This window comes from Cetorhinus maximus, chromosome 5 (assembly GCF_964194155.1).
Source record: "Cetorhinus maximus chromosome 5, sCetMax3.hap1.1, whole genome shotgun sequence".
NCBI lineage: Eukaryota > Metazoa > Chordata > Chondrichthyes > Lamniformes > Cetorhinidae > Cetorhinus > Cetorhinus maximus.
In genome coordinates this window covers 62,162,302-62,177,493 of record NC_135883.1, presented here as the reverse complement: position 1 = coordinate 62,177,493, position 15,192 = coordinate 62,162,302, and the positions used below count along the sequence as shown (strand labels likewise).

The 15,192-nt window shown below is 43.0% G+C and overlaps 1 protein-coding gene across 1 annotated transcript in view; it reads right to left on the bottom strand.

The window, feature by feature from the left end:
* LOC144680673 (CUB and sushi domain-containing protein 1-like) overlaps nt 1-15,192 on the bottom strand; it is a 2,611,816-nt gene that overhangs the window by 255,010 nt on the left and 2,341,614 nt on the right. The window contains exon 44 of the mRNA XM_078541910.1: nt 9,467-9,612. Coding sequence (XP_078398036.1) covers nt 9,467-9,612 — 146 coding nt within the window. The remainder of the gene's footprint in view (nt 1-9,466; nt 9,613-15,192) is intronic.

Sequence of the window (15,192 nt, the reverse complement as noted above, 5' to 3'; positions counted from 1 at the left end):
TGTAGACACCCAAGGCACTGCCCTGCATGGGTGCTGTCTCCATGCTGGCTCCTTCCAGACTCTAAGCCTCTATAATCTACTATCATGTGACTCTCTACATCATACCGTGAGCGCGGTACTGTTCTCCAGTCCACGGCAGCTGGTGGAATTTAAATTGAATTAATAAAAATCTGAAATTGAAAGCTAGTCTCCATAATGGTGACCATGGCCTGAATTTTCAGTTCGTCCAGCGGGCGCAATCGGCGGGCCTGGGAGCGGTCGGGAAACGGACCGCTGACCACGATTGGCCCCAGACCATGAATTCACGCTGGCTGGCCAATTGGTGGGGGCGGGAGGAAGGCGGGTGATGACGTTGACGCAGGCACGAGCAAGCACTAACAGAAAGCTTCCTGAAGGCAGAGATCTGCCTCAGGGAGCTGAAGACCCGAAACACAGGAAATAAAGTTTTTAAAATCGGGAAAGAAATGTCCAAGCATCACAATCAGGCATCTGAACAAGTAGATAATAATAATGGTGTCCACAGAGTTATATTTTTATTTTATTTAATAACGGAAACCTCATCCCGCCCTTGGGTGAGGTTTGCTGAAAAATGCAAAGGCTGCCTGGCTGATTCGTCCATCCACCAACCATAAGGCTGGCCGTGCTATGTAAAATGACAGACAATTGCATGGTTAATGGGCTTAATTGCCTTCTTAATTGTCCACAGGCGCGCTTCTGACTTTTGCGCGCACCGGCCGACCAAAATATTGCGTGAGCGCGGGATGCTCGCCCGACATCATCTCGCGCGATTTCCCGCCTGATCAGCATAAAATTCAGCTCCATGAAACTATCATTGATTTTGTAAAAACCCTCTCTGCCTTCAGGAAGCTTTCTGTCAGTGCTTGCCCGCGCCTGCGTCAATGCCCGCCCTCCTCCTGCCCCACCCTGGCAGCGCTAAGCTTTGCAGTGCATGTGCTTCACGCTGGCTAATGCCCCTTTGGGAAGGAAATTTGCTGTCCTTGGCTGGTCTGACCTACATGTGACTCCAGACCCACAGAAATGTTGCTGACTCTTAACTACCCTCTGAAATGATCTAGCAAGTCATTCAGTTCAAGGGCAATTTGGGATGGGCAACAAATGCTGGTCTTGCCAGTGATGCCCACATCCTAAGAAAGAATTAAAAAAAACAGGGACATGTGGTGGACACTGGGTAGGCAGAATAAAGCAAGCTTGGTGATTGAAGGTATGGTAAATGAGGCAGGTTTTCAGGAAGTTGGGGAGGATGGTGAGAAAGATTCAGTCACCTCAGCCCTCCTCTGTGAAGCTCTCTCATTCCAAGTTTGCATATTACTTTATCTTGTTCCTCACATTTCAATGAATTATCAAAGCATAACTCTTTAAATATATCTCTTCTTTTAAAAAAAATTCCTTTACCCCTGTAATAAGGACTGTGAGAAGTTTTTCTACATGAAAGACTGATTTTGTAGCTTTGTTTTGTTGTTCTTTGTTGTATTTCAGGGATTTCCAAAAGTAAAGCATGCAAGGCTATCGGGGGCTTGGACAATGAGAATAGGATTTTAAAGTCAATATGAAAGGGGCCAAATAAACAATGGTTCTGGGTTTTAGTGAGAAATTTCTGGTGCACCCCATTTTGTGTCATAGAGAAGGGTATAGCTGAAGAAGGTGGTAAGGACAACATTGGAGGAACAGCCTTCAGGCCATAAATACACAATGAGGTTTTCAGATGTGAGAGTGAAGTGGATCAGCTATGCTGTATGAAATCCAGCTGAAGGATGGACAGGCCGCAACTGAGTTCCCTCTGAATGATTATCAAGGGAGGAAGGAGGAGCTGATCCTGAGGCATGAAGGCTGTGATAGCTGAGAAAAAGAAAGGCCTTGCATGTATGTAGTGCTTTTCACATGCTTAAAGCAACTCAAAATACTTCACAGCTGATGCATTACTTTTGACATGCAATCCCTATTGTTTTTGTTCCAGGTATACCAGAGTTGTGGTTTTATTATTGGACTAGTACTGCAGAGATCTGCATTAATAATCCAGAGAAAGTGAGAGCTCAGATCCCACTATGGCAATTTGAGAATTTAAATTCAGTTTAAAAAAAATCAGGAAATATAAAACTGGCATCAATAGAAGTGACCACAAAGCTGTTGAACTGTCATAAAACTCAAATGGTTCAACAACGTCTTTAAGGGAAGGCAATTTATCACCCTTAACTGGTCTAATCTATTGTTGACTCCGGTCCCACAACAATCTAGTTCACTCTTAGCCCTCTGAAGTGGTCTAGAAAGCTACTTAGTTGTACCAAATGGCTCAAGGGGGCCCATCACCGCCTTGTCAGGGCTAGTTTGGGAAATTAATACTAACTTTGCCAATTCCACACACATCCTGAGAACTTATTTTTTAAATGGCAGCCTTTTTGTGCCTAGCAAGATCCTGTAGCCAGCAAATGCATGAATTAATCATGCTATTAGTTTAACTGGATGAAATTGCAGGTGATCCAGGACTGGGTGACAAGCAGTCTGTTGCTAGAGAGAGAGGTGGTGGTGGAGAGAATGAGCTGGGTAGCATCAGCAGACATGTGAAACTTGGCCCCATGTCTGTGAATGATGCCACCAAGGGACTGTATGCAGATGTGGAAGAGGAGAGACTCAACAACAGATTCTTGAGCAGCTCCAGAGGTAACAGGTGGGATTAGCTATCATTGTTGGAGATCCTCTGGATACGATTGGATAGATAGCGATGTAATCAAGCAAGGCATTCTGTTGTCCACCGTAACAGAAAAGAAGCATCAGAGGAGGGTGGTTGTGGTGAATCATTTCAAAGCTGCAGCAAAGTCAAGAAGCATAAGGAGAGTGTGCAACAGGGTCACAGTTGCAGAGGAAATAATTTGTGACCTTGATTAGCACTGTTTCAGCAGGGTGGTAAGGTGGAAAACTGATTGGAGAGTTCAAACATGGGAAGCGTAGAAAAGATAGGTGCAGACTATTTACGTACCTCTGTATTTCACTTGTCTCGGTTTGAGGTTGAGCCCATGTTGCTCCAGCCTTTCTTCATAACTTAAACTTCTGGGACCAGGGGCTTGATTTGAAGGAAGTGAACTAAGTACTGAGACAGGGTGGAATGTAATCAGGAGCAGGTAGTTTACATGGGTTCACTGCTATTAGTTTGTACCACTGAGGTGGGAAATGCCCATTGCTGGAGTTGGACAACCATAAATCAAACATCTATTCCATTGTTTATCCAAATCTCACATCACTAGTTTGGTTGAGGGGAGGAAGAAGGTTTGAGATCTATTCAGAAATGATTTCACTTAAGGGGGTATATTTCGTGTTAACAGCAATGTATCCATATTTAATTGAAATCTAATGAGAAAGGCATATAAGTAAAGGTTTCTTCTGCATTTTACAGTCCAGCAAGAGAATCTGCAGTGACGGGAGAATCCTCCCATACTCTCTTTGAGGGGTGGTTCCACTTCAGACAGTCTAAAGGAAGGATATAATAGTATTCAGAGGATGGAGATCCATGGGTACAGTGGGGGAATATTTCTAAATGATCTGAGTATAGCGGGGAGAAGGACATGAATCTCTTTCCTACAATCTACCAAACAGATGTATATGTATTAAACAAAAAACTACTGCGGATGCTGGAAATCCAAAACAAAAACAGAATTACCTGGAAAAACTCAGCAGGTCTGGCAGCATCGGCGGAGAAGAAAATAGTTGACGTTTTGAGTCCTCATGACCCTTCAACAGAACTGAGCAATATCAGGAGAAGGGGACAAGCAAGCAGTGATAGGAGCAGATAATCAAAAGATGTCACAGACAAAGGAACAAAGAGGTGTTAAAGGTGGTGATATTATCTAAGAGAATGTGCTAATTAAGAATGGATGGCAGGACACTCAAGGTACAGCTCTAGTTGGGATGGGGTGGAAAGACTGACAGGGCATTACAGGTATAGATTTTAAAATAATGGAAATAGGTGGGAAAAGAAAAATCTATATAAATTATTGGAAAAAAACAAAAGGGAGGGGGAAGAAATGGAAAGGGGGTGGGGATTGAGGAGGGAGTTCAAGATCTAAAGTTGTTGAATTCAATATTCAGTCCGGAAGGCTGTAAAGTGCCTAGTCGGAAGATGAGGTGCTGTTCCTCCAGTTTGCGTTGGGCTTCACTGGAACAATGCAGCAAGCCAAGGACAGACATGTGGGAAAGAGAGCAGGGTGGAGTGTTAAAATGGCAAGCGACAGGGAGGTTTGGGTCTTTCTTGCGGACAGACCGCAGGTGTTCTGCAAAGCGGTCGCCCAGTTTACGTTTGGTCTCTTCAATGTAGAGGAGACCGCATTGGGAGCAACGAATGCAGTAGACTAAGTTAGGGGAAATGCAAGTGAAATGCTGCTTCACTTGAAAGGAGTGTTTGGGCCCTTGGACGGTGAGGAGAGAGGAAGTGAAGGGGCAGGTGTTGCATCTTCTGCGTGGGCATGGGGAGGTGCCATAGGTGGGGGTTGAGGAGTAGGGGGTGATGGAGATGTATATGTATTGCTTGGCACTGTAATGCAGAAAAGATGCTTACATTTTAGTCTAGACTGGGAAAATACTCCTATATCCTCTTTGAACCAAGTGTACAAAGGAAATACTTACATGTTCCTTTTTATTTTATAATGAATGTGATTATTTCAAAATAGTTTCATTCTAGCTCATGTGGGTGTTAGCATTGAGGGGGAGTGGGGAGTTATGCACGTTCTTTGAATGTCATCTGAAGGAGGTGCTTCTGTATTAGTTTTGAATTCAGAAAAAGGGAGAAAAGTGAGGCCAAAATTAGTTTGCTTAGCATCACTTCTAGTGACCCGCATGGCATTTGTTATTGACTCAACGTAAATCTGCCTAGCGCCACTAGAAGCAGCACTTGATAAATAAACTTCTCGCCTATGTATTTATTTCCTCATATTAGTTAGCAGCACGGAAACAAAGTTGGTTGAGGGACAGAAAACAGAGTAATGGTGAACGGTTGTTTTTCAGACTGGAGGAAGTTTTATAGCCAGATACCCCACAGGTTGGTCTTGATATATTAATGACCCAGACTTGGATGTATAGTGCACAATTTCGAAATTTGCAGTGACATAAAATTTGTAAATATCGAGAACTATGAGGAGGATAGTTTTAAACTGCAAAAAGACACAGAGAGGCTGGTGAAATGGACAGGCCAGTGCCAGATTAAATTTAATGCAAGTGTGAAATGATTCATTTTGTTAGGAAGAATTAGGAATAGCAATATAAATTAAAGGATACAATTCTAAAAGGGGTACAAGAGCAGGGGGACCTGAGAGGAGATGTGCACAAATCATTGAAGGTGACAGGGCAAGTAGAGAGTGTTGAATAAAGCATTCAGGGTCAGAGGCTTTAAATAAATCGATGCATAGAGTACAAAAGCAAGGGAGTTGTGATGAACTGGTCAAAAACACTGTTTTGGCCTCAAATAGAGTATTGTGTTTTGAGGGGATTTATATTTTTAAATTTAATTTGCATGTTTTTGAGGCAGACCCTACCTCAAAACAGAAACTGAACTGAAAATGAAACTGAAAGGAAAGCAGAAGAGGTAAATAAAGAAATGAAACTGAACTTCCCAGTTTATAAGGAAATCAGGAACAAGCTGATGTTGTGAAATGTAAACTAAAACTTGTTGAAAGATATAAAAGGACACAGATCAATGCAAGCTGAGCAGTAGCAGTTGTTGTGTCCACTGGAGCAAGGGAGACAAACTGACGAAGACTGAAGAAGAGGTGGCTAGATCCAGGAGCTGAGAATAAGCAAAGAGAATAAGTTGCTGCAGCTGTTTCTGTTACATGAAGATAACATTGGTGGATCTATGTCATCCAGGTCAAGTTGAGGAGGTTCTGCAGCCTTGTGCCATTTGTGGTGAAGATCGTGCATGCGGAACTTGGATTGACGGTGCACTGCTGTTGGCTGGGGATCACACTAGCTCCTAGAAGGAGAAGATGAAATTCCTCGTAAGGAAGACAGAGTTTGAAGGGCTTTGACTCACTGTGATCACTAAAAAATGAGGACTGCTGAGCCAATTCATACAATTTGTCTTAGCTGTATCTTCCATTTAATTAGCAATTTATAGATTATATCCTACTACAATTTGCTTGTTAATTCATGTTTGACTCATCTTAATTCTGGAAGTTGGAGTATAAGATAGATAGTGTTTAGTGCTTGCTTTGTTGACTCTTGTATAGTAAAAATTCTTCTGTTTTAACCAGTGGAATCTTTTGGATTCATTCCTTTAGTAAATAACTGGGATTTCAAATGTCTTCTATTGAAAAAAATGTTACTGGTCTCTATCAAGGTCATAACAGCATCCAATTCTGGGCCCGACACCAAGAAGAATGTGAAGGCATTTGAAGGCAGAAAGAAGAGTTAGACAGATTTTTGACAGACAAGGGAGTCAATGGTTATGGGGACAGATAGGAAAGTGGAGATGAGACCACAGTCAGATCAGTCATGGCTGAGCAGGCTCGAAGAACTGAATGGCCTACTCCTGCTCCCAAATCCTATGTTCCCATGTTCCTGGAGAGAGTGCAAAAAAGATTCATGAGAATGGTTCCACATTTGAGGAACTTCAATTATGTGGACAGATTAGAGAAACTGGAGCTATTCTCTTTGGAGAAGCGAAGATTGAGAAGAGATTTGATAGAAGTGTTCAGAAACATGAGAGGTCTAAATAGAGTAGGTGGAGAAAGTGTTCCCATTGGTGGAAGGATCGAGAACCTGAGGACACTGATTTAAGGCGGCTGACAAAAGAACCAGAGCCGACGCAAGGAAAAACCTTTTTCTTTTACACACTGAAGTGCCTCTTTGTCTTTTGCCTTTTGCTATCTAGAGAAAACCAGTCAGCATCCCTTGCCATTTACTAATGCTATCTTCTCGCAACCAGAGATAGCAGACAGTATGATTTCCCTCAGTCGACAATGTAAGCAGAAAGGTCATAATAGAAACAGGAGAATGTATTCTATACTCATGCCAACTTTTCCCACATCTGAACAACCTGAGGAAAATATGCCATCGTGTGCCAGTATTTTGAGCTATTGTGCAGCAGTCAGGCCTAGAAGCTGTAAACCTTGGTGTTGTTGCCTACCTCAAGCTTCTACAGATTTAAATGTGGAATCTGCTGTTGCCAATATTAGAAGGTGAACATTCAATGATTTGGGAGGAGAAGTTCAAGAAACAGCTTTTATCCCATGCCTTTCATGTGAATTTATTTTCAATATGACAGAATTTAATACAATGTCGCTGATTAAATTAAATCTACAGTACCTAATTAAATGTTTTCAACTAACAATATGTTCTCAGGTTGCTGCACAGGAATTTGTTTTACAATTTGCAGATGCTAACATTCATTGAATCAGTTTGACTTTGACACAGTCCAAAATGGCAAGAAACATACTTTTATTAAACATATTTTTAAAGGGCAAAGAGCTTATATAAGCTGCACCAAGAATAATTGCTATAATGTTTTATTGCTGTCAACACTTTCAAAAGTTTTATTGTCCTCAGAAGTTGTTGCGTTTCCCCTCCTTCAAGGTACTGATTCATTTCTGAGGTATGATTCCATATGAATCAAATACCATATGATACCTCACCATGGATATTATTCAGCAGACAGCTTTAGCAATAAGTGTTGCCAGAATGTTCAACTGTGAAACCAATCCTGCCCTCAGCTGGCATCCATATTTACTCAGCAGAAGCTGATTAGGACTAGGAACCTTGCCCAAATTTACGCTCCTTATGTTGAGTTAGCTGATTTCAGCTGAGCTCATATTCTGATTGTCACATCAACTGAGATTAGTTAGTCCAATATATAGCAGGAATTAATATTTTCCTGGTTTATATAGGTCAGCTACTCACTGGATAAATTCAACTGGGTTATAGGAAGAGTTGTTTTGGGAAATCTGTACAACTATGGCGAATCTTAATTGCAAGGTGCTGATCATCCAATCCTTATGTAGTGCCACTGGAGCTCGGGATGCCAGTGTTGGAAAGACCTAACCTTGTCCAGTAAAACAAGGTTAGCTTATTGAATGTTACACTGGCACTCCAGGTTGTTGCTCATTACATATTAGGTGCATGGGGTGGAGGGAGGGGGTTTGGATTATATAACTGACCTGAAAATTTCAGCCACCACAAATCATTGTCTTTTCAACAGTAACAACATTTCCCAGTTTGTGGGGGAGTGAGGGGGGGCCGGGGGAAGAGTTGGGGCGGACAGTGGAGAAGCGGAAGGGACAAGGGGCAGTGGACAAAGGTGGCACTGTGGGCTGGGAAGGGGAGGCAGAGGTAGCTGTAGAAATGTTCAAGCATTTCATTTCAATTAGGGGAAGGGCCCCCTATATTTCTTTTGATTGGGAGGATGCTTTAATAAGCCTTGAGCACAATTTATCCATAGGTTCCCGATGGACATCATGCTCAGCATCATGCATTGGTATTCAGTAGGCTCCTCAGCTGTTACAGGCCTCAGGCATCTGCACTTTAAAGTATCAGGAGTCTGCTTTGGGTAATCAGCACATAATGGAGAAGCAGTTTCATCATTAAATACATTTTTTCAAAAAATATATAAATCTGGGTTGTTTTTCTCAAATCAGATAGTTACGTGCAACAGTGAGGTTTCTGAATTGTCCCTGTACCATGTGCCTGGTAGTGGAAACAGTCAGGCTGCACTAGAACTTAATGGCCTACGCGCATAGGCAGTCCGAACATGGATTATTTTTAATGCAAAAAGTGAGTGTAGAGGACAAAGGACCAAATGTACAAAAGAAAAATTAAATGGATAGTTGCAATCAGCTGATATCAAGTTTGGATGTTCAAATCGTATGGCCTACAGAGGAAAGGGAGGTGAGGGGTTGTATTATATTAAGGCCCTGAGTGGAAAAGGAGAAATGTGTTAGGAGAGCCTCCCCACTTTTAGAGAGCTAAGATTGTCGAGGGCAGCATCTATATAACTCTGCAGTATGGAAAAAAATGCAGGTGAGAAAACAAGAAACATTTCCACTCTGCCAATGGCTGGCAATGGAATCTGACAATTACTCCCACCAATTGGAGATTGAGACACTTAGTTTTCTGTAGGCTCATGCTCTTGCTCTTGTCAGAGCAGACCCATTCAAACAGAGATTAAACCCTGCTATTTCAAGTCCTGCATCATTATTTTTTACCTTTGGGCAAATTGAGATAAGAATATGAATTATCCATCCTAATATAGTTGTACTTCTACCAAATATATGGTATCTGCATGTGCATGATTCAACTTCTATTTAAAGGAGAAATTGTGGGTTAAAGGCTGTTGGAGAATTTTATCCAGATCAATGTCACTCCTTGGTGCAAATAATACTTTCTAAAAGGACCTTCTAAAGAGTTTAATGTGCAAATGTTCAAAAAGTCTTTTTAAATTCATTAGCATGCATTGCTGAAACAAACTGACCGTGAAAATTGAGGACAAAGAATCCCCCTCCGGAGAAGTCACTGTGAAACTTGATAAGAACCTGATTGGTGGAGCTGTAAGCTGATTCCAGAGCTGTATTGCCACTGAAAACGCCTAACTGTGGAACAGTCTGGTCAGGTCCATCCCTGTATAATGAAAGAAGACAAGTGTGTCTGAAAATTAGTTAAGGTATAAAATTATCAACTTTTACCACTGATTATATAGACTTACTGTTTTGTTTTTAAGCTGCTACGTGCCAGCTATCTATTGAGCAATATTTGCAGAATTACAGCAATGTTAATATTAATTTGCTGTAACATATCATCCACATGTGTATAGCTCTACACATTAAATCCATGCAAAGCACATTAAATCTCCAGCAGAAAAAAAACATTTTTTTCAGTCTCAAAGGAGCAACTTTACTGTACTGATGTGCTGAAATAAAATCAACAATGCCTTCAAAGATACACATGAAAACAACAGCATAAAAGTTTGCTATTTTAACTAATTACAGTGCGAAATTTATTTTCCAAATTCCATCCCAACCCGTCATTATTTTGAAAACATAGCCACAGAATAACACTTATAAGATAATAAATCAATTAAATAATTCTGCTTAAAATTGTTAGCTACCCATATGATGCTCCTCCTTACAATCACGTTTCTTTCCAGTACCATCCACATTGTTCAGGACCTTGGAATTTTTTTGTCTGCAGCTATGATTCTTTACTTGGAATTTTGTGCTCCTGTATTTCACTAGCAAAGATCAATCATGCCTACATGGTCTAGGGCCCTAGTCTCCAAGTGTGAATATTCTTTTTAACAAAGACTTTCACAAGTGGTTGAATCCAAGTACCTTCTGTTTCTTGGAACGACGCAGACTGCTACGCACGGGGAGGCATGAGCACAAACTTGTCTCGAACAACTTTTGTCCCGTTTCCTTTCTGATTAATCTGACTTCATATCAACCAACTCTCATTTCTGTACAGCAAAGTCAAATGAGAGATGACTGACAGCTGGTTGGGCCACTCGTAAGTTAAAGAGAGTGGGCTAGGTGCACTGTGCAAGCACATTTCTGAAATGTATATGGTTCTCTGTACAAGTTGGATGCGTGCAGCTTGAAAATTATAGGAACAATTAGAGAGTTGCTGGTTATGAAGATTTGACAATAGCAATCAAATTTATAGTGTCCTCATATGAGGCTGAAGCTGGTTTTTCACTGGATTTGAATCAACGTGGAAGCAAATATAGCTAAAATCCCAAACTGTGCTCAAATCAGACCATGAGAAAAAAATAGGATCGTTGCCAAATGAGAACTCTCAGAATCAGTACATTCCAAAATCCCTGCTGCTTGTAAAATCATATGTTAAAAATTGGGGCAGGCAACAGATGCCTGATCTTAGAGGGTGAATTGATAATTAACAAGCAAACTGGAGCAGGACTTTTTCTGCACTGCTGTGGGTGGTGAAAGGTTTGATTAGTTGAGCAACATAGATGAATCAATATTCCTAGAATATGTCTGTTTAATATCGTGCCAGCTGCTGAATTTATTAGGTTTCAAACAACTTCTTGGCCAGGAACTCATGTTGATCGGTTGGGCCCGCGCCCGACCTGAATGCAAGTGAAGTTGCATAAAATGATGTCGAGCGTGTGCCCTGACGTCGTAGCGCAAGCGAGCAATATTGAGGTCAGTGGGCGCGTGCGAGTGTCGGAACCGCGCCCGCCGACAATTAAAGGGTCAATCAAGGCCATTAAAAACCCTATTGGCCACAATTTTACATTGCCTGTGCGATTTCGAGCTCGTCGCATGGGCAAAACGGGCAGGCGGGTAGCCCGTTTTTAACGAAACCTTATCCAAGGGTGGGATGAAATGTCCGGGGTGAAATATAATAAAAAATGATATCTGGGGACTCATGTTTTTTTGGGTTCTGCTGTCAGGTGCTTGAATGTGCTGCATTGACAATGGTACATTTTCTCTTATTTAATTTGTACAGGTCTGCAGCTTCGCAGCAGCTGTCTGCCCACCCACACCCTCACTTTTGTTGGTGCCCGCCCTCTTCCCACCCTCCCACGGCAGCGCTGAGGCTTTCCCAACACGCGTTTCACACTGGCTAGCCATTAATTGGCTAGCCAGCGTGAAATTGCGTTTAGGGGCCGGTCACGGGCAGAAGCTCATTTCGCGTCCCCTTTGGACCCGACGACTTGGCGCACATGCCAAGTGTGAAATTCAGGCTCTTGAGTTCTCTGTCCTTGGCAATTATTCGCTGAACCACAGGTAGGGCATGGAGGTGGGCCCCGAGTCTGCCTCAGCTGAATGGAGATCGAACCCCGTGCTGTTAGCTTAATCTGATCCACTCTAGCCATCTAGTCAACTGAGCTAACCAGTCCCCATTTCAAAGCTATGTGTCTAATAAATATATTTTGTGCTGTTTTTGTAACCACACAGTCATATCCTAAGATTTGTCTGATCTTTCCGCCTTTGAGTGGAGCCACGAGAAATGAATTGGCTACAGTTCACTTAAAGACGACATTAATTTCTGTTCCTGTTTTAAAGCAATACTCTGGCTGAAACACCTAATAGCCTTTAAATGCACGTCTTTGGTTTTTAAGTGGAAATCAGACAAACACAACCAGAGATAACTGTAACTCGGAAAAAATCTTATAAAATTCAGCTTGACGGTTGCTAAAAATACAAAATGGCCTTCAGAATTTGTGCTGTCATTCCATCAGCTGACCTTAGAGCATCCATGTGGCCCAGTACATTTTCCTGTTACTCTGAATTCATCAGGGACTGGTTGATTGTCACTGAATTTTCTCACAGAGTTTTCAGGCAACAGTCGGAGAAAGAGTAGTGAAGGAGAGAAAAAAAGAGAGGGAGATAGAAAGGGGATAAAGGGAGACCAAGAGAAGGAGTAGACAATGAGAGAATATAGGAACAGAATGAGGAGGGAAAAAGAGAGAGAGAGATGGGATGGGCAGGCAGATAGAGGTGGAGGAGGGAGATAGAGTGCAGAGAAAGAGCATGCATATGAACAAATGAATAGATAGGGGAACTGATTTGTAAAACTTTACTGCTCACTTTCAATAAAGATTCCTTGATTATGCAATGCTGATTTGACACCAACCCTATCATTTTGGAGCACAACACATCCGCTAAGACCCTTTCTTAACCTTACACAGCTGAACACACAGGAAGGACTCCCCAGCAGCGCCATTTAACGAGAACATCAACTATTTATAGCTTAGCTCCTGGTTGATTTTTTTTCTTACACTGGCTTTGATTTTACAAGTGGTTGATGATTTTATAGTTGTTTAAAGTTGTAGAAGTGCATGGCGAGTGACATGGCTGGTGCTGAAAGACTCATTAAGGACGTCCTCAATGAAATCTGCCACCTGCTGCAGCTTCACAGCAGGGCACATTTTTAACGCTTGTGGATGTAACTGTGGCATAGAACTTTTATGCATATGTATCATTTAAGACTAGGGCTGGGATTTTTTGGCCCTGCCGTGGTGGGGCCCACCATGGGGGATGCAACAGGCCAGCCAAAGGTTCATTGACTTTTGGCAGGACTTGACGATCCTGATGGTGAACGGGCCCGGAAAATCCCACTCTGGAGCTGGACACATTTGCAAGATCTCCCAGTTTGCCGTCCTCTGTTGCATAAAGGAGGTTAACATGGCTCTCTATTCAAAGAGAGTTAATTACATTTCATTCTCTCATGCTAAAGAGAAGCAGGGGGAGTGAGCATGCTCCTTTGCGATGACTGCAAACTTCCCCATGGCGCAAGGCGCCACTGACAGCACACACATTGCTCTGCAGGTGCTACACGTCAACTCTGCTTTATACGAGAATCATAAGTGCTCCCGCTATGATAATGTCTGGCTGGTGCGTGACCACAGACAGTGAAGCAATGCAAGTCAATGCCCTGTATCCTGGCAACAGTCATGATGCCTACATTCTGTCGGCTGTGCTAGCTGCATTTGAAGCACCATGGCAAATCACTGAATGGGTTATCCACAAACAACATGATTCATGACTCTGGTGTTCAACTCACGCAGGCAATATGCAGCAATACAATGAAAGCCATGCTGCCACATAAAATGTGATGGAACAGATCACTAGCATGCTGAAACAATGTTTCCACTGCTTGGACCAATCTGATAGAGCACTGCAGTACCCAACAGTGAGGGTGTCAAGATTCGTGGTGGTCTGCTGCATGGTGCACAACCTATCTTGAGGGGAGGGACCAGCTCTTGCTATCAGCCAAATAGTGATCAGCTACACAGCAGGAGTATGAGGAGGAGGAGGAAGAAGGGAGAAGGCAGCCCAGACAGCCCTTTTTCGAGTGAGGCTGTATGTGGAAAAACTCATTTTAGTGCAATGCCAGTAAACAGAGCCCCAATTCCCCATTCACAAACCATCTCACACATTATCTTCCCCTCACTCACTGATCATCACAGCATCCACTTCACCATAAAGCAAATATAAAAGCCAACCGAAATTATAAATGAAATCATGCCATTTTGCATACAAGGATCAATAAATACCACTGTGCATTCTGGTAACGCCTGTTCTCCATGTGTCTTTGGCTGGCCTGGTGCTCCTATGCAGTGCTACCCTACCGGCTGCAACGTGGCTGGTGGAAGGCTGTTGACTTTCTGTGGAGGAGCTGGTAACCTCAAGCAGCCTTGAGCCTAGAAAGCCCGCTTGTGGACTGCATCATCTCGACATGGGCGGCAAATGTTTGAACTGGCTGGTAAACAGGCAACAGTGAGGAGCTGGTGGGGTGGCAGTGGTGGGAGGGCGAACGATGTCATCCTGAGAAACGGCAGCAGGTTCATGCTCAATGGAGCCACTGCTCCTCCCTGGGAAAGGGCCTCAGCAACACTAGTAATCTGTTGAAGGAAAAATTGCTGGACTCCTGTGACACCCTGCAAGCCTCTTCACACACTGCAATCCACAGCCATGATGGCAAAATTCTGAGCTTCCATGACTTCAAGCTAACCTTGTATGACTTCAGTCTGAACTTCCACCGCAACATTTAGACATTCATAAGCTGCTTGTGCTGCACTGGAAGATAAAACATTGGCCATTGGATACTGCATCATGTTTGGATCCACAAGTGTTCTGATGGAGTTTGCCAGCACTCACATGCTAGAAACGATGGGCTCCTAGTTCCGCATAAAACCCTGTGCCAAGTTGGTGCTGGACCCCTCCATGCTCCTCGGCACAGACCACAGGCTTTTCGACAGGCTTTGCAATGCACCATGCATTTGGATGTGCACAGAAGTGTTCTTCTATAGGCTCCACACTGAAGAGCTCATGAATCCTCTGCAGCAGAGTTAGTGTATGACCTCACCCTCTGGTGAACTGGCATCTGTGCTACCCTTGCCCCCTGCCCTGGCGGCAAGACACTGTGCCCGGTGTCTCACCATGTGCAGATCCTGCCTCTATGCTATCCTCTAAATTACACACACTGTCAGTATCTGAGCTGGTGGTTGCAAGTACAAAATCGAGTAACAGTGTTGTGTCTCCATCATTATTGCCATTCTGCTGTTCCTCCATTGCCTGGCCAGGTTGCACTTCTTGAGTATGTGAAAGGCGAAAGACACAAGACAAAGGTTGTTGTGTAAGGAAATGGGCGAAGTAAAAAGTGCATGATTGCACCGTTGCAGTAAATCGGAAGAGAGTGTGGGACAAAGGGGAGGTGATATGTAAGAAGGAA